General features: G+C 43.8%; 2 protein-coding genes across 5 annotated transcripts in view; both read left to right on the top strand.

The window, feature by feature from the left end:
* The first annotated feature begins 63 nt into the window (after positions 1 to 63).
* tmub1 (transmembrane and ubiquitin-like domain containing 1) lies at positions 64 to 5,865 on the top strand. Its single transcript, XM_017472252.2, has 3 exons — positions 64 to 204; positions 2,245 to 2,792; positions 4,955 to 5,865. Exons 2-3 carry the CDS (start codon positions 2,290 to 2,292, stop codon positions 5,304 to 5,306), a joined length of 855 nt encoding a protein of 284 aa, XP_017327741.1. The 5' UTR covers positions 64 to 204; positions 2,245 to 2,289; the 3' UTR covers positions 5,307 to 5,865.
* A 1,403-nt stretch (positions 5,866 to 7,268) lies between these two features.
* Positions 7,269 to 20,115, top strand: part of smarcd3a (SWI/SNF related, matrix associated, actin dependent regulator of chromatin, subfamily d, member 3a) — a 31,931-nt gene continuing 19,084 nt past the window's right edge. Inside the window, exons 1-3 of one of the 4 annotated variants that reach the window (XM_017472249.2) lie at positions 7,269 to 7,519; positions 16,478 to 16,665; positions 18,373 to 18,462. In XM_017472249.2, the coding sequence (XP_017327738.1) occupies positions 7,508 to 7,519; positions 16,478 to 16,665; positions 18,373 to 18,462 (290 nt within the window). In that variant the 5' untranslated portion in view covers positions 7,269 to 7,507. Of the gene's footprint in view, positions 7,520 to 10,008; positions 10,814 to 10,962; positions 11,098 to 16,477; positions 16,666 to 18,372; positions 18,463 to 20,115 lie in introns of those variants that run through there. The other 3 variants (XM_017472247.3, XM_017472250.3, XM_017472251.3) reach the window with 3 other exon arrangements.

Consider the following 20,115-nt stretch of genomic DNA (forward strand, 5'->3'; position numbering starts at 1 on the left):
AACAATAATACATAAATAAAAGAAAGCGTTACGACAGATTACGTAGCGACTTTTAATTTGAAGTTCGAGGCGCTTTTATTAATTTTTTTATTTACCGGAAGTGGTGATTTATGCTAATGTGGCCAATCCATCCGCAAAATATCAGGAAATATAAAAGTAAAACAGAGTGAATGTTGTACTGTCATGAAGTGTGATATGTCAACAGTAAGTCGTTTTCTTATCTCATGTCACAACTTCCTGTATATTTCTATCATTTTGTATTGTATAATCCTTTATCTTTATCCCCCGAACACAAGCTGCTAGAAAGCCTAAATCAACAGCTGTTGTGGAATTGCTAGTTTAGCTGTAGCGTGTAATGGAGCTGGTGTTAGCCCATGTAGGTGATCTCAGACTGTAACTAACGCTGTGTTTTTCATTTTATTCACGCAAAAAATTCTTCTTTAAATGCTTTACTTCGACTCTATAAAGCAGCCAGTAACATCTCGTTTAGCTTATCCTGTGACAGCAACTTCACCTTTTTAGCTTATTTAGTTATTGTTATTGAAAGATAAATATTCAGTTGTTTATGTGTTGTTATTTTCCTTACTTATAAATCTGGATTAATGTGTCCAGTAACGCGTAGAAAGGTTATTATTCGGGTTGTGGACAAGATGTAGTGGGTTTTAAACGCTGTTTATTTGTTTGTTTGTTTGTTTGTTTGTTTAAAAAAAGTGACATTCAAACTGCAGTCAGTCATTTATCCTGGAGACAACGTATATGACGTCACATTCACCACTCAGGACCGGAAATGAGTGGCTGCTTTTCCTCGCCTAATTTAGCAGCTCACCACACACATTTCTAACCACTTCAAGTAGTTTGTGTCAGTTTACAGCAGGGTTTTTAACTAAGACTTGCGATACAAGCTTTACAAAGGTCCAGATAAAAACTAACACGGCTGAAGAGACGGCGGGTTCGGAAAGTATTCGGACCCTTTTGTATCGACGGTGTTTATAGATATTAATTGAATAGTACACACGATGAGCCGTAACGTCAAAGCGAAAACAAGTCTTGAGACGTGAGGTGAGACGTGAGGCGAGACGTGGATCTGGGGAAGGGGATAAAACCATTTATAAACTGAATATTCCCAGAAGCACAGTGAGATCTGTCATTGTGAAATGGAAGATGATTGGAACCACTTGGACTCTTATCTAGAATTGATTCAGAAACTGGGCTAGAAGGGCGTTGGTCAGGGAGGTGACCAATAACTCAATGGCCACTCTAAATGGGCTTATCCTCTTCAGATATAGGAGAACCAACCATTTCAGAAATCCTCCATCCATCAATCGTTTATGGTTGAGGGGCTATAGGAAGCCTAATTCCTAAGTAAAAGGCATTTGTACAAGCACTTTGAGAGCATGAGGGAAAGATTCTCTGGTCTGTGGAGACAAAAATGTAATTCTTTGGGCTGAACGCCAAGTGCTGCATTCATCAAAAAAAACAATTACTGCTCATCAAATGGTAATGCAATCTCTATGGCAAAGCATGGTGGTGTTTCTCAGTGGCAGAGATGGGGAGACCGGTCAGTATTGAGGGAAGGATGAATGCAGCTGAATACAGAGCTCCTTAAAGAGTCGCTTCAGGACAAGTCTTTGAATGTCCTTGGGTAGCCCAGACTCGAACCCCCGTAGAACATTTGGGAAGACACCTGAAGATGGCAACTCGCATACTCTCCCCATCCGATCAGAATCATCTTGAGATAATTTGCCAGGATGAATGGGAGAACCCGCCCAAATCCAGGTGTGCAAAGCTTGTTTGAGACTTACCCAAGAAGGCTCAAAGCTGCAGTTGCTGCCAAAGGTGTTTTTGATTTTAATGAATTTGTCAAAACAATTAAAACGTGTGTTTTGTTTGGGATATTGTGTGTAGATTGATGGCTAAAAAGTCCCTTTAATCCAGTTGAAATGTAATCTATAGCACGATAAAATGCGCCAAAATTAAAGGTCTGAATACTTTTTAAACCCACTGTACCCATCTCCGTTAAGTTAGCCACAACAAAGGATCTGTTGGAGAAGCCGAGCCAGTTTGTGTTTAGAAAGCCGGAGTTCAGCGTACCGTGCCCAGGCACCGTAGGGAGCGATCACGCTAGTCAAACGAACTGGACTTTGGGGGTCAAACTTGCTCGGGCACGGTACAGATCGCCTAGCGTGAGTACACCCTTCGATATCGTGGACATGACGCAAAGCATCGTCTTTCTCTGTGCTGTAGGTGCCTACCACGAAGTTGCCTTAGTCCAGGACACAGCCGCCCAGGATGGCTCTGATCGAGGGCGTGGGCGATGAGGTCACTCTGCTCTTCGGAGTCGTGTTCCTCTTGCTCATCCTGGTCCTGGCCTGGGCCTCCACTCACACGGCTGAGCCACCTGAGCACCTCGTCCCATCCAGCCCAGGCTCCGTCCCCTCGGCAGAACCAGAGAGCCAAGAGACCCACCCCCCTGGTGACACTACCTCTCCACCTCACAGCGCAAGGGAAGATGATAAGACTGAGGCGGGAGCTGAGCGAGGAGCTGAGGGACACGGGGGCAGTGCAGAGGCTGCAGGAGAAGAAAGCCTGTTGGGGGCAGACAATCTGAGACACAGGGGACCTTCACTCAGCACGCAGCCACCAGACAGTGCCTCGAGCGCCACACAGGCGTCCACTTCTGAAGATGTGCCCAGTAACACGGAGAGAAACATGGTACTGAGGCTGAAGTTTCTGAACGACACCGAGAGAATAGCACAGGTCAACCCCGAGGACACCATCGGCTACATTAAAAGGTAATAATAAAAGCTTATTAAATATTAAATAGCCTTAATTGAAAGGCATTTTCAGGCATATCTGCTAACAGTTCTTTTTTTTTTTTAATACCATCAAACATCGTCAATTACCCCAGTATGTAGTATTGCCAAGGTGTCTAGCAGCATTGTTGTTAAACATGACAATACTCGGGGGCTACAAGGTGGTGCAACAAGGGAGTAAAATTGGCCATGTTCTCTAGGTGGGAGGGGCAGTTCTCAGAGGAAGGAAATGGTAGACTCCTCCCTCCCCAGCTGGTAGCTTTCAAATGATAAGGGAGAGAATTATTGGGTGGGAGTTGGCAGGTGACCAGATTGAGGAGGGCGGTACTAATTATGATCAGGTTAATTTAGGTTATACCTACATTCACGAGGCCCTTTATCAGGTAAACCATATACAGTGGTGTTTGAAAGTTTGTGAACCCTAAATATCTGCGTAAGTCTGACCCTAAAACATCATCAGATTTTCACACCAGTCCTAAAAGTAGACAAAGAGAATCCAATCAAACAAATGAAACAAAATATTATAGTTGGTCATTTGTTTTTGAAGCAAATGATCCAATAGTACAAATCTGTGAGTGGTAAAAGTATGTGAACCTCTAGGATTAGCAGTTCATTTAAAGGTGAAAATTAGAGGCAGGTGTTTTCGATCAACGGGATGACAATCAGGTGTGAGTGAGCGCCCTGATCTATTGAAGGAACAGGGATCTATCAAAGGCTGAGCTTCACAATGCATGTTTGTGGAAGTGTATCACGGCACAAACAAAGGAGATTTCTGAGAACCTCAGAAAAAGAGTTGTTGATCCTCATCAGGCTGGAAAAGGTTACAAAACCATCTCTAAAGAGTTTGGACTCTATAAATCCACATTCAGACAGATACAGTACAGTACAAATGGAGGAAAATGCAATACCGTTTTTACCCTGACCAGGAGATGGGACCAAGAAAGATCACTCCAAGATCAAAACGTGTAATAGTCCACAAGGTCAAAGAGGAACCCAGGGTAACTTCTAAAAAACCTAAAGGCCTCTCTCACATTGGCTAACGTTAATGTTCATGACTCCATCATCAGGAGAACACTGAACAACGATGGAGTGCATGACAGGGTTGCAAGGAGAAAGACACTGCTCTCCAAAAAGAACATCGCTGCCCCTCTGCAGTTTGCTAAACACCATGAGGACAAGCCAGAAGGCTGCTGGAACAAAGTTTTGTCGGTGGATGAGACCAAAATAGAACTTTTTGATTTAAATGAGGAGTGTTATGTTTGGAGAAAGGAAAACACTGCATTCCAGTATAAGAACCGTATCCCATCTGTGAAACATGCTGGTGGTAGTGTCATAGTTTGGGCCTGTTTTGCTGCATCTGGGCCAGGACGACTCGCCATCATTGATGGAACAACGAGTTCTGAATTGTACCAGTGAACTCTAAAGGAAAATGTCAGGACATCGGTCTGTGAACTGAATCTCAAGAGAAAGTGGGTCATGCAGCAAGACAACGATCCTAATCACACGAGTCGTTCTACCAAAGAACGTTTAAAGAATAATAAAGTGAATGTTTTGGAACGGCCGAGTCAAAGTCCTGACCTTAATCCAGTAGAAATGTTGTGGAAGAACCTGAAGCAAGCAGCTCAGGTGAGGAAACACACCAACATCCCAGAGTTGAAGCTGTTCTGTACTGAGGAACGGGATAAAACTCCTCTGCGCTGATGTGCAGGATGATCAACAGTTACCCCAAACGTTTAGTTACAGTTATTGCCGCACAAGCGGCTCACGCCGGATACTGAAAGCAAATGTTCACATACTTTTACCACTCTCAGATATGTAACTGGATCATTTTCCTCAATAAACAAATGACCGAGTATTAATATCTTTACCTTGTTTGTTAATTGGGTTCTCTTTATCTCCTTTGAGGGAAATCAGATGATGTTTTAGGTCATATTTACGCAGAAATATAGAAAATTCTGACGTGCCTGATGCACTCAATCAAGCACCGCATAAACTAACATGCCACTGCTGTGTCTGTGTATCCTATGAACTGCCGCACAACGTGGACTGACACATAATTTCCATTTAAATAAATCATCTGTCATTCGGAAGCCATCTTGGTTCTACGCCTAAGCTGTGTATGTTTTTGATCGTATGCGCAGGACCTACTTTGCTGGCCAGGAGCACCAGGTGCGTCTGATCTACCAGGGTCAGCTCCTCCAGGACGACGCCCAGACTCTGGCCTCCCTTAACCTCGCCGACAACTGCGTCCTGCACTGCCACATCTCTCAGCACGCCACGCGGGCGATGCCCGCAGGTGCTCGCGCCGCCGACCAGGTGCACGTGGCGCTGAACGTGGGCAGTCTGATGGTGCCGCTGTTCGTGCTCATGCTCTCCGTGCTCTGGTACTTCCAGTTTCAGTACCGCCAGTTCTTCACTGCTCCTGCCACCGCCTCTCTCGTGGGCATCACCATTTTCTTTAGTTTTGTCGCGTTCGGGGTGTACCGCCGTTAATTCCGAGAGCTTCACCTGATGCGCATACACTTAGCCTGCGTACACTCATACACATACCAGCACCACTTTACATTGCTTCTGGGATCTCTGGACTTTCTCGGGTGTGACGGAGGCCATGATTTCAGAAAGGTCTTATTTTCTTTACTGTAGTCAGGTCCATCTTCAAGTTTTATGCTTGTCACACAGTAATGTGCTCGATATTTAATTTTTAGGGTTTTTTTTTTTTTTAATATTTAGATATGCTCATTGTGCCTATCCTAATATTATTATTATTATTATTATTATTATTGTTCTTTTTCTCATTTTTGGCTTTGCAGGCTACCAGTGTGTAACTGGTGCTTGCATATGGGAGGGTTTGGTAGTCACATGACTGTTCAAACTTTCAGGCAGGTTTACCTGTCTCTTGTCTGTCTGTCTCTCACTGTTAAAGAGTAGAGCAGACCGCGCTGCTGATCCATGTCTGGACTATTGAAGTACTTTGTGTAAAAAGAAGACGGAAAAAAAACCCCCGACGGATTTTGAAACGAAAACATAATCTATTAAATCATTCTTTTATTTATTGGCGAGTAATGTCATTTGTACCGTAGATGTTTTGTGTCTCCTGATTAGATTGAAATTAATGCAGGTTTTTAAATGGCTTGAAGTCATGCTAAGCCTATTTTTGAATACCATAAATATTTTTCATGTTGAGTAACAAATGGCTTATTAAATACACTGTATCAACAAAAGTATCAACATGTTTACCTTGATCAAGACGGCCATACGTCTGTGATGGACACCTGACCATCACACCCATATGTGCTTGCTGAACATCCCGTTCCAGATTTAGTCCCTGCTTTGCTGTTAGAACAACCTCCACTCTTCTGGGAAGGCTTTCCAGTAGATTTTGGAACATGGCTCTGGGGTGGATTTGTGCTTATATAGTACAAAGACATCCTATACAGTTGTGTGCTTCCAACTTTGTGGCAACGGTTTGGAGAAGAACTACGTATGGGTCTGATGAGCAGGTGTCCACAAACTTTTGCCCATATAGTGTATTATGAACATGCAAATGGAGACACCTCGACCAGTGCAGCATCACTGTAATGAACAAGTAGGGATCGGTTGGTTCCAGCATTAAAATAGAAAGCACCGTTTCCTCTTTCTCAGCCCCAAACCCAAAATCATACCTCTGATGCTGCATCTGAGTAGAACCTGGTATTATTTTGCTCTTTTCTGAAATGATGTGTATTTATTTTACAGCAGTTCTTTTCCCTGTTACTCTGGTGTTCTTCAGTCTGTTTACTCAACTTTTTAAAATAAAGGTTTCCTGTTTCCTAAATTTAAGAAAAGCACTATAGAAACGGTCTGCGCCTCCGAATTCGATTGCTCGAATGTATTTGAGCACAGCATTGCTGCTTCAGAGCTCCGGGTTCTCCGGTTCGATTCTGAACTCGGGTTACTATCTGTGTGGAGTTGGTTAGTGGTTAGCCTCGCAACCTACAAGATTGGGGCGGGGTTTGAATGTACTTTCCCCCAGGTACTCAGGTTTCCTCCCCCTGTCCAAAGACATGCGTCGTGGGCTGATTGGCATTTCCAAATGTACGAATGTGTGCGCAATTGTGCCCTGCGATGAGTAATGAGTATCGGTACCCCATCCGGGGTGTCCCCCGAGTTCCCGAGGATAGTCTCCGGACTCTCCGTAATCCAGTCTAGGATAAGCGGGATGGGAGATGGGCGGATGGATGGAAACGTCACATTTTTATATATATATATATATTTATTTTTTATTTATTTTTTATTTTTTATTTTTTTTGAGTTTGTGGACAGTTTCCTAGACAATTTTTGTCCTATAGGCTTTAACTCGGAGCAATAGGACTCCTACAGTACTTTCTGGGTTGCGCAGTAGAGAAATATATAAGGGGTAGCCTGAACATCCGTCTCTTTACACGTGACTGTAGTTTGACGACGGTCCCTTAAGCCGAGCGCTCCCTTTGCGCATGCGCGTCGTCTTCTGCCGCACCGCACGCCGCTCTCCTCCACACTGGGCCTTCTTCATCAGCATCCCACACCATCCATAGCTTTAACTCCCTGAAGAGGAGGAGAAGGAAGGAGCCGCCGACAGTCCGAGGAGAACTTCTTGGAGACGGACACCAGACCTGCGTGCGTGCGTGCGTGTGTGTGTGTGTGTGCGTGCGCGCGCGCATCTCAAACTTGCCGCGATGGAAAGAAAGGTAGGAGAACAAAACCTCTGCATCCATTCTAACGCAGTCACCCATCACCTTCCGTTTCCAGCTGCTTATAACAACAACATCTGCGCTTTCTCTCCATCCGAGGCTTTCTGAAATACAGTCACGACGCTGCACAGGCTCCTATAGGCCTCTCCTGCGATTTTTCTGCTTCTTCTCAAAAGGCACCACGTTCAACTGGTTTAAATCTTAAACCAGTTTTAAAAAAAAAAAATTGAGACACGTCTAGCCTATATAATGCTGATACTGTTATTACCCAGAACCCCCTCTCCCTCCCCCGTCCTCTCTCCCCCCTAAATCCTTATTAATCTAACACCATGTTATTGTTTATGCTGTAGAGAAGACCCTCAGGATGACTCAGTCTCATTTATGGAAAGCAAGTTTTAAAATTTCAAAATAAAACCAGTCTTAGTTTGCATTCACTGTGTGGCAAACTTCAGGTCCTGATTGCTGGGGGGGGGCACTCTACCATGATGCTGGTGAGATTAAGTTCACTATTCACTCTAATTCATAATGGATTCATTATAAATCAAATAAATTGTTGTTGTTGTTTTTTTTTTTTTGGGGGGGGGGGGGGGTTTTCCCTTAAATTTGTCATATATTTTTTTTTTACGATGACATTCGTTATACTTCGAACGTAAGATAATGAAAATATTTCTTCCTACGTACGGGCTTCCTATATGACGAGCGAGTCAGAGAGATGCTACGACGGAGAGAGTGATGACGATGATGATGTCATAAAACTAGTAAAATTCGAATAGTTATGACGTTATTCCACGCCACAGAATTATACTCCCAGTTCTCACATCTGATCGGTCAGGACGTGTCGATTCGTTTATCGATGGACGGTAGTTCCGGCTGCTGAGCAAATCGCAGGTTTTAATATCGCTGCGCTCGTGACCTATCGAATACGTTCTCGTTTCTATAGCGACGGCGTACGACGGACGATCGACCTGGTCTAAACCTGATAAAGCGCAGCGACGTACGTGCTATCGTTTAATAAAGAGAACGGTCTGTTCGTTAATACGCTGAAGGGGTCTTTGTAAGCGCGTGTCTATTGAACATTTTAAGGAAGGAGTCTCCGGTGCGAGTGTTTTCCTAACAGTCAGTAAAGTTCGTGAATAAACAACTCGATTATTATTTGGCAGGAGTTTTAAGGTTTAAGAGGAGTAAATGAATCGGGGCATGCCGTTATAGGAAAATAATCAAAGGCAGATTGGTGTGATGTCATTACCGCCTCGTCGCGTTTCGTTCCTTACTCATTCGCCTTTCGGTAATTCATATAGTCGACCGAATGATGAGCCAAGTCATACATATTCCCTCTCTGATTAAAGGATCTTATAGTGTAACCCATCAAGCTAATTGATGAATAAAGAATTGATGCCAAACATGCGTTTAAATTATTGCGCAATAACCGGCGTACGTGGATTTACGCTGCTGTGTACAAGATTATTTTAAAACTCCATGAGGTTCGGCGTCCTGTATATCTGAAAAAAATGTCCAAAAAAAAAAACCACAGAGCGCATGTTGTTTTAGGGAAAAACATTAAAGACTCTGCCTTGGATTTGAAAAGCTTTTCCACACGGCGGTGCTGTTGAACGTGATTCGTCAAATGCGTTAACGTCCGTCCGTGAGCGCTGTGTCGCTTATTAATACCACTTTTTCCTCATCGTGCTTACGAGAAACGGTAAGGAGAAGCCGGTGCATCTGACGTGATTCTGTTTTAATACGTGGAACAAAAAAAACGACTAAACAGAAACGTAGCGTTTCGGCACTCGGCAGGCCTCAGGCGTGGATGCGGTCTTTGTGAAAGCTGGGTTTCCCCCCTCCTCGTCCTCCTTCGTCCCCTTCCCTTCCCTCCAGCACCCCTCTGTGCTCCGAACGAATGGGACGTCGCTACTCGAGAGTATCGGCTTATGGGGGTCCTGAAAAGGGGGCCTTACTCCTGGCAGTCGTGTTCCTCTCTGGGACTTATTTATTTATTTATGTTTGCCTATATCGATTTATTGACCGTCTTTGTCCCGTGACCTGCCTTTTACTTTCTCCGAAATAGCAAACGAGTACAGAGAGTAATGAGATATTCCCTGAATGCAGTTCTCCTAACACTTATTGTATTTCATACCCGGGACGTTATTACCCACGGATATATCATATAGCTGATCGTTCTTTTCGTCTTGTTTTTTTTTCTTCTCCGTAGCTAAATGTGTAATGATGAGTATGTTGTATCACTAGATAGAAAATCACCATCCGGTTTCTCTCCGTTTTAAACACACGTGTAGCTCGATCCCGTCACGTGCGACTCCTGCCATTCAGTCTTTCTGTTATTTTATTAAATTGGGAGCTTTGTAGACTAAACCTCTGGTAATAAAAAAATATATATAGATATATAGATATATATATATATATAGCGCCTGTCAGTTTATTTGAATTCTCACTGTAGTAGTATGAGTTCTAGTTAGACCTAATATCCACACCGTATACAGACGAGTGAAAGAAAATGCCAGTGGCTCGGTTCCGGCGTGAGGGGCATTTTAGTTTCGCCACGGGAAGTTGAACGCTTATGGAACGGCTCGGCAGACGGCTCTCCAACCCCACGGGCAAGAAGATCTGATCCGTAAGAACAGACGATTAAGGACACCTTCCTAAGGCACTCTGTGTTGGATTTGCTTTTCATTGGACACCATGTTATAACGCAGATTCATCAACCCGGACAGTAAGGAGTAATTCGGTATGGATTTATTATTTTTCTTCCACGTGTCACGTTTCATTTGAGAGGCGCCGTTTAATTCGACTTACGCAGTCTCGTGGGGTTCTTTTTCGGCCGGCGACAGCCCACTTGTCAGACCCCCAGTCTCTGTCTAGGCTGAGAATGTGAGAGGGAGCTCGGTGTTTAAAAAAGAGGAGAGGAGGCAGAGTGAGAGAGAGAGAGAGAGAGAGAGAGGGAGGGAAAGAGAGCGTGGAACAGGAGGTTGGACTTTTGGCAACACACTAACATGCTTTAAACGAGAGAGAGAGGGGAGTGTGAGGGAACGTTTGGGAGAGGAGATATAGAGAGGGAGAGTGAAGGAGGGCGGGAGCGCTCTCTTTTGGAGGAGAGTGAATGTGGAGCGGAGAGAAGGGGAGGCGGACGGGGAGAAGAAGCCGGTAATACAGACAACAAAAGGAAAATCGGGGGGTGAAGGAAAAGGGGGCTTCCACACAATGGCCACAGAGGATTCTACAGGCGGTGCTCGCAAAGCCACCAAGAGTAAACTGTTCGAGTTTCTCGTCCACGGAGTGGTGAGCGAGCCAGCTTAGCCCTTCTGTGTGTGTGTGTGTGTGTGTGTGTGTGTGTGTGTGTGTGAGCATGCTGCATGTGAATGCTTTCTGGAAACAGCATGTGAATGCTTTCTGGAAACAGGCACGGTACTCCGAACGTTGCGACGCAGAGCTTTCATTTAGAAGGGATTGAAACAGAGGATAAGGAGGAAGAGGAGGAGGAGTGAGGGACGGCTGCCGGTGCAGGTCACGGTGGAGAAGTGTCGGAGCAGTGCGCAGAAACCGATTCAGTTCCAGATGCCAGTGTAATGCTGATTTACTTGTCTTGCGAAATGTCTGTGGAGTTCGTCAGTATGCTGGGTTTGTTTTTGTTTTTTTGTTTTTTTTTTAGTATTATTTGAATCTTAAAACTATTCAGTTAAGTGTTTTGCGTGTTTTTCTTCTTCCCCTTGACAAATCCCCGAGTGAATCTCTAATGCCATTAGAGTCATTTCCGTGCAGCAGTGCAGCAGCCGTCAGAGAAAGGCGGAGGATCAGAGCAGCGAATTACTGCGATGAGAAAGTTCAGACAGGACTGGATATGAGGAGAGGGTGAGAGCCAGGCCTCGCGCCACTTCACAGGGAGGTTTCTGGTTTCGCCCGACAGACTGCACCTCCTGTGTTTAGTCTGCTCCGAGCATAAACTTTTCCACTGAGAGTTCTCGCCCAGCCCGTGCCCGAGCCGCGTGTGCCAGCGCTGAGCGAATCGTCGTGCAATCTGTCCCGTTTTGTGGCAGCACGATCCGAAGTTTATTTTATTTCAGATTCCAGCGCCAATTCGAAAATGCAGATGTGCTTGTGTACGTGCAGTCGCCTTTGTGAGTGTGTGTAATTTGAAACTAACGTGCAGATTCTTTTGTAATGCTGTTTCCAAAGTTTTGAGGGGTTTTTTTTTTTTTTTTGCTTGCCTCAAGGTACGACCAGCAATCAAATGCTGTATATACGGGTTAATCTAAAAAAAAAAAAAAAAAACACCGGACATCGTGGGAAAGTTCGTTTTTTTTCCGTAATTCAATTCAAAAAGTGGAACTTTCATATATCGTAGATTCGTTACACATAAAGTGAAATATTTCAAGCCCGTGTTTGTTTTAATCTCGATGATTACGGCTCACGGAAATCACACATCCAGTATCTCCAAATATTCGAATATAGAATTTATAATACAGAAATGTCGACCTTGTGGAAAGTGTGTTCATTTATGCACCGATACTCGGTCGGGGTTTTAATCCTTTTGTATGAATGACTGCGTGAACGCGGCGTGGCGTGGAGGCGATCAGCGTGTGGCGCTGCTGAGGTGTTCTGGAAGCCCGGGTCGCTTTGATAGCGGTCTTCAGGTCGTCTGTATTGTCGGGTCTGGTGTCTCTCGTAGATTCTCTATGGGGTTCGGGTCGGGCGAGTCGGCTGGACGATCGAGCACAGTAACACCACGGTCAGTAAACCAGTTACTAGAAGTTTTGGCACTGTGGGCAGGTGCCGAGTCCTGCTGGAAAAGGAAATCAGCGTCTCCATAAAGCTCGTCAGCAGATGAAGCATGAAGTGCTCTAAAATCTCCTGGGAGACGCTGCATCGACTCTCGACTTGAGAAGACACACTGGACCGACACCAGCAGATGACTTGGCAACCCAAATCATCACTGACTGTGGAAACTTCACACTGGACTTCAAGCAGCTTGGGTTCTGTTCCTCTCCACTCTTCCTCCAGACTCCGGAACCTCGATTTCCAAACGAAATGCAACATTTACTCTCATCTTCCCCGTGATTGTGGTCGTGTACTGAACCAGACCGAGAGATTAAAGACTCAGGAAACCTTCGCAGGTGTTTCGAGTTAATTATCTGATTAGAGTCTTCTCAGGTCAACATTTCTCTATTATAAATTCTTTATTCAGATATTTTTAGATACGGGATGTTTGATTTCCGTGAGCCGTAATCATCGAGATTAAAACAAAAAAGGCTTGAGATATTTCACTTTATGCGTAACGAATCTAGAATATCTGAAAGTTCCACTTTTTGAATTAAATTACTGGGGAACTTTTCCACGATCTTCTAATTTTCCAGATGCACCTGTATATATCCCACGATTTTGCTAAACGTTTGAGCGAAAGAAATGAAGAAAATATGTGTCAAGGACACTTCGGCGAAAACGGTTTTCCTCTTGTCTCTGACTGAAGTTATTCTTGGCCGGATACGGACGTTTGCGTCCGTCAGAGATACACTGTCCCTGCGAACTTGCACAAATCCAGGAAAGAAAAAGACTATTTCTAATAAGCAGTTCAAGTTATGTATTCTTCCCTAACTTTTCACACGTACTCCCAAAGATACACCCTGCATTAACATGTCCCACTCGCGCACATAACGTCCGATTTACCGGCGTACCTTGTTGACGGGCGAAGTCACGACGACGCCATGATTACAAAAGCTTTTCGATATAAGCCGAGCCGCACCTAGACGACAAGGACACGCGCTTACAAACGAAGGCGTTCCTGTTCCTCTCATTGATTCTTCCGTCTTCGACTTTGCACGCAAACGCAAGTTCTCAAATGACGTACACTCGTACGCGGGCTAGCGCTTTCTGATAACCGTTTGAACCATTCGGACTAGCGGCTTGCGCGTCCGTCGTCGCTTTCTTTCCTATTTGTTAGAAAAGAATAACGCTGAATAATCTTGCAGCAGTTCTTGATGTCCTTTCCCCGGTTCCTGGCTGCGTTCGTAACCCTAGTTTATTGTAAAACAGAAGAGCACGTATGAGTGGCGCTTCATCATCAGTTCTATTTCTGTAACGAGCCTTCAGCGGCAGCCCGTTGCTGCTCCCGATGCCCGGTCCAACCTCCCTCGGTGCCTCAAACTTCCTCTGCGACCTTGAGAGTTGTTGCCACTTCACGCTGTGTCCACATGTTCACGTCCCATTGCTCCTTGCCCTCCCACAGCCGGTGGGATCGGACTGACCCAGGAAACCCTGGGGTTCAGCCTACTTTGGGAAGAGTGAACAGGTCAGGACAGGAGGGTCACCACACCACGTCTGGCAGAAGTGCACTGTGGAGAGCACAGGAGCTGTGAGCTTTGGCTCCAGTTCCAAATGTTTTCACAGCTTCTCCCGACGTCCTGCGAGTTCCCGTGACTTTGAGCTGCCGCATGAGTCATAACCATGACTACTTCAGCCATTCAGTATTTTTGAAACCGTCATTGTGTAGGTGACCTTTCGTGTTTTAGAGGAGGGGAATGTGAGCAATGACGGCGCTTCAGTTATCGAACTGAAGGAAAGATGTAGTGTTTCCAAACCAAAGTCATCTTTCTTGATATTTGAGGAATACTTTAAAAAAAAAAAAAAAAATTCAAAAAAGGCATCCGTCCAGTGCGAAACGACAGCACCTGACCCGACCGTGACCCTGACCAGGAAGTGCATTCTGAAGCAGAGGAAGAAAACTGAAAGAATTTTATTCAATTTTAAGGCGCTTTATGAATTCCCAAAAAGATGGGAAATTCCAGTTTTACAGCAACAGACACAAGCCGAGAAACAATATAGCAGCGGAAAAGTATTAAAATAAGTGAAAATAAACAGCTATACAAATGTATAAAATGTTTGGTTTGGGTTTTTTTTTTTTTGCACCATTCTGTGTACACTTTAGAGACTGGTGTGTGTGAAAGGAGATCAACAGTTTCTGAAATACTCAAACCGGCCCTTTTAGTACCAACATCCACGCTACAGACACAGAGATCACACGTTTTCTATGTTCTTATGTTTGATGCGGATATTAACTGAAGCGCATGCATTGTGTTGCTGCCTCGCGATTGGCTGATTAGATAACTGCATGAATGTATAGGTGTTCCCAATTCTGTTTTGATTCTGTCTCTGCCCCACTGCCTGTCATTGGTCCGTTCCCTGACTGTGTTCACCTGTTCTGTGTTAACTTGTTGGTCTTCATAGATGTTATCCTGTGTTATCAAGCTGCTCGATTAAGGTGTGTACATGTCTACGACTGTGTTTACACGGACAGCAGTGATGTAATTACTGACCTTATTCTGAATAAGACAGTATTCTGATTAAGGTGTTTACATGAGTGGCTTTTAGAATACCCCTTTCACGTTCAGGTTTTACGTGTTATAGAACGTAGATGGATTAACGTCACACGTCATTACGTCCCCGCGTCACGCCGTCCGACGTTCCCTCCAGAATTTCACGTATCGACGTACGGTCGGTCTTCGTTATGGGACCGTATACAGTCTCGGGTGTTTCAGTTTTAATTTTACGAAAGCTTCAAGTGCGGTTAATTATCTGTCGTGCCGTACGTGCAAACAGACGACTGCTTGAAGCCGTGGGCCGCGTCCCAAACCGCGTACGTACCTACTATATAGTAGCTGAGATGCATGTATTTCACCTACTATATACTGTAGTAGGTACGTACGCGGTTTGGGACGCAGCCGTGCTCTCTTGTTTGCCGTTAAACGGTCGAGCGCTGCCGTGTGTGTACGTGTCCTGTCGCACAATGCGGTGAAAACTCCCACACGAGGTTAATAGTGTGATTAAGGTGTGTACATGTCTGTAACGCACGCCGATAATGCGACTAAAACAGGAAATACTCCACACGTCTTAATTCCATCTGTGTTTACTTCGAGTACGACTTTAATCGGATTAAGGATCATCAATAATCTCTGTTTACATGCTAGTTTCTTAATCCGAGTATCGTCTTAATCGGGTTCATATCGGATTATTGTTGTCCGTGTAAACGCACCGATCGTCTTAACGTCTACATCAATTCCTGAAGGATTGAAAGAGTTATAAAGCGTACATCGAGTTTGTGCACTTGCATCCTGCCTCACACCAAATGTTAATCAGAATTTTGGATTGGGCCAATTCTTATTCCTATAATAACTAAATAAAATAAATAACACTGAATTACATGGTGTGTGGAGGTGGTGTTTTTTTGTTTGTTTGTTTTTTAATGGTGAGTTTATTCAATTGGATTACGATTGGATTAGCTTTTTAATCCAGTGTATTTTTACTGGCAGCATTTTGTATTTGTTTTTTTTTGTTTTGTTTTTTCCCCATTGGATTTATGAATTAAATATATGGGGTAATACATTGTCCACTCTAGGGGAAAAAAAGAGTCTCGCAAGAGTTCCTTGCATTGTTAAGGCTTTCCTCTTTGGAAACTTTGGCATAGAAACGTTAAAGGTTCCCCAGAAAATACAAAGAATCTTCAAGGGTGATCGATTAGTGCGTATATAAACATATATATTTAAACATGCACTGAGCTGATGAGTGAAACAGTGGTGTGCTTGTTCAGTTGCTTTGTGTCACCAGTTTGACTTTGGTTGAGCTGTAGTGTGATCCCGCTTCAGTCTTGGTGCAGCTGTCGCTTCTGAAATGACAGTCACAGGTGTGTGAGGCCATGGCCTAGATCAGTGCTTGATAGGGCAGAACATGACTACACAGCCCTCACTGTGCCGTGTCTATGCTCACATCCGGTATTTTATTGTAGCATGCGTGCATGGGTGATCTGAATATTCAAACAATCATTCAACAATTTCAAATAAATATTCAAATAACATACATACATATATACATTGATAGTTCTCTCTCTCTCTCTCTCTCTCTCTCTCTCTCTCTCTCTCTCGGTGACGTCTTCTGTCTGACTTTCTGTCCTCACAGCGTCCAGGTATGACCTCAGGGGCCCGGATGCCCCATCAAGGTGCCCCTATGGGTCCACCTGGCCCCCCGTATGGCGGAACACCCCCGATTCGGCCGGGGATGCCCAACCCCACGCTGGACCCAAATCGCAAACGGCCCACCACCACCCCACCGGTGCAAGCCTCGCCCGTCCAGAACCGGCCTAGAAAGTGAGTACCATGTACTACTGAATCTACAAAGCACAACATTAATAGACTCTGTGCTTAGAATGAAGGAAACCGAGTCTCACCGGGCCCTCTTTTTTAAAAGCAGTCGGGAGCGTGTAATCGGTCAATCAGATTTATCATTATTCATTATTCGATAACCAATCGTCATTTATCATCACTCTGACATGAACAGAGCAAGAGGCCATGGTGTGGTATGTTGGCAGCTTTCGCAATTTTGTCATTTTGATTGCAGCCTCGTTGGATCTCGACCTCATCTTTCATGCCTTCCTCTTCTATTCCTGCACCATCTAGTGACCAGAATGAGCATTTTAGTGCTTTAGCGGCTACAGTAGGTGCATCTAGGACTGTACGTGGCATTTACTTACAGTACATAACATATTAAGGCCAACATTTGCCTTTCGGTTACATCATCACTTGTTTCCGTCTCATTCCTGTGTTCTTCAGTTCACGAGGAGTATTGTTTATGCCATGCCTCGACATGTAGCTGTCGATGTCTGTCTCAGTGGACAGAAAATAAATCAATCCACCCAAAGCATCTCAAGCTGGTACAAAAAAAAGAGAAGAATTTCTTTGCCCTCTTAATGGGAGGGTTTTTTTTTTTAATTTAAGTTTATTTAAGTTGTGATTTAATACATTACACCTCTTGTGTGTGTGTGTGTGTGTGTATATATATATATACATATATATATATATATATATATATATATATATATATATATATATATATATATATATTATTTTTATTTTTTTTGTCCAATCAAAGTCCTTTTGAGACTCTCCAATTAATACATGCCTTTATAGCACATACTGTACTAAACCCTGAACCCTATACAATCTCGGCCATGGTTATATCTAGAAGCTGGGTTTAACCCTAGAGGCTGGTTTATCTTCTGATTCAAATGTGAGAAACATCTCTTAAACTTCATATTATCGTTTGAGGGAAAATAGCTTTTCTAGCCTGTAATTTGGACTGCTCCCTCTTTAAGTATGGTTCATCTAGTTGACAATACAGAATCCTGCACCCTTAGCCGAAGCATACCCAAGTTGGAGTCTATTACTCCAGTCTGTTTGAAGCTGTACTGGAAGTTCCACATCAACTACAAAGTCCTTTTTCGAATGTTTATATGCTTTAGATGGTTTTGCTGTGGTCTGTCTTGTTGATCACTTGAATATACTTGAGTATAGCCAGTCACAAGTACTTCGCTCAGGTCAGGTGGGCCGGATGCTAGCCTGAGGGATCGGTTAGCCTGAAGCTCCACCGGCGGAACAAGATCTTTCTCTTATATAAATAACTCCTAATGTTTTTTTTTTTTTTTTTTTTTTTAAGTGTCCCAGAGAACATGAGGAACACTCCATAGACCTATAGGAGTTTTCAGTCCAGATTAAATACATACTTGTTTATAGTTATAGTTCGAGGGTGTTTTTAACATAAATAAATAAATAAATAAATAAAAATGATCGTTGAATGTACTTTCCATGATTTGCATCGATCCTTCTAGACTTGTGATTAATTCATTACTCGATGTTCGACCGGTTCGTTCATTTGTCTTTCCATAAATCCTTCCTTTTCAACCTGTATATGTAAATTCCGTTGAAATTTTGGACTTCAAAAGTATTATATATAAATAAAGAATTTTGACAATTTATTATTAATATATATAATTCGAGTCACTAAATTTCAACCTATAGGAAACCACTGGGATTCCAAGGAGCCAATGAGGTTTCTGCAAGACCATTGGACTTGCGAGAGGCCCAGTCTGAGCCAGCAATTGGATCCAAGTAGGCAGTTAACTATGCTGCATGTTAGACTGAGTTTGTGATTGATTTTTACTTTGCTCATTAGATGATTACTAGCATTACTAGCATTATACGGTCCCCATGCATGTCTGCACTCCTGATAGTACCCGTAAGGAGTGAGGTTCCACTATTTCTCTTCCACTCCAAAAATTCTCCCGGTCATAAACAAGTAATTTATTTTTATTATTTTTTTTTTTTTTAAGAGAATGAACATAATCTCCGAGTATGCATGTTTAGATATAATCTACACCTGCCCTTGACTTAGCCATGGATGCCAATTGCATGGTCTTCTTTAGTGCACAAACATAGTCGTTTGACTGCCTCTACTGTAGGTTCTCCGACTGAACGTTTTCTTTATATTCTTCTTCTCACCTCACATACAGTCTTCCCTAGAATTTGAGCTGCCTAGATTTCTTGTGGAGAAAATCATTCATCCAAACGTCTGAATCCACCTCCTACTTCTCTATAGTTCCCAACCTCTTCAGCACTCTTCAGCACTCCCAGAGGAGCTGTGTGGTCCGGGGTGGGAGCGAAGGGCTATGGGAAAGTTTATCTGTACTCAGGGGGAACTCATTGTAGGCATACATTCCCTCCATCAAGGGAGCCATATGTTTCTCAGTAGGAGTTTAGGAATGTTCGAGTGGGGCTTAACAGGGTAACGTCTTGTGATGTGATGTGAAGAAGAGAGCAGTAAGATGGATCAGTAAGCCACATCCTGGTCCAGGTAAATGCTGTGGGTTATATGTCGTGACACTGCCTCACAGCACCAGAGACCGAGGTTTGATCCTGAGCTTGAGTTACTGTCTGTCTGGAGTTTTCTATGTTCGACCTGTTTCCATGTAGGCGTCCTCCGGGTATGTATGTTTTGGTTTGTTTTTTCCTAGCTCCCAAAAACTCGACATAAGTGTTCACGGGATAAGTTCCAGTCTGGTCTGATTCACTAATCAGACCAGAGAGCGTACATGAAACAACGGTCCGTTAAAGTCCGTGACGGCTCTTTCCTTTCTCTCTGAGCTTCATGTATTCACGACAAGCGTGCTCTTAAAAACTGTGATGATTCATGTCCACTCTATGGACGGGTTTGATCCGTTGGAATACAGTACTTTTGCTGGGGATCAGTGTAAAGAATAATAAACGGGTTAATAATAACCGTTATCCGTCTTTTGTAGCTTGTGGGACTGCTTCTAACAGCGCCGAGTAACAGCTCTGGGACAGAGAGCGACTGTCTGAACGACTGTGTGATAGACAGCCTGATTTAAAATGCTGAGCGCTTCACGTCGTTTCCTAATGCGAACCAGGACATGGCACGGGTGCTCTGTATGGTTAAATGTCAGCAGATGTCACCAAATTGGGGTATGATGTAGGTTATCTGTCCTGCCTGTCTACTGAAATCTTGTTAGCTCTTTCAGCACGAAGAGACAAGAGGCTGCGTCCGGAATCGCGTACCGTGACGGTACTCCATTCGATTCAGTAATTAATGCTCAGCCGTTGATGCAGTATGTACCGATCGGTATACTGGGTAAGCAGGGATACAATCTGGGCTTACTACCTGGCGCGTATTCTGACAGCTCTTCCACGCCGGTCCCGTTGCATTATGGGATAGCGCAGTATCCACAGCGTCCAGTGGTTCTGTAC

The sequence above is a fragment of the Ictalurus punctatus genome, chromosome 7 (genome assembly GCF_001660625.3).
Source record: "Ictalurus punctatus breed USDA103 chromosome 7, Coco_2.0, whole genome shotgun sequence".
In the NCBI taxonomy this organism is placed as follows: Eukaryota; Metazoa; Chordata; class Actinopteri; order Siluriformes; family Ictaluridae; genus Ictalurus; species Ictalurus punctatus.

Excerpts from the sequence above, each read along its gene's own strand:
- tmub1 (XM_017472252.2), top strand. The coding sequence starts at position 2,290 with ATGGCTCTGATCGAGGGCGTGGGCGATGAGGTCACTCTGCTCTTCGGA. Across the intron at positions 2,793-4,954 it reads ACCATCGGCTACATTAAAAG|GACCTACTTTGCTGGCCAGG; the intron begins GTAATAATAAAA and ends TCGTATGCGCAG.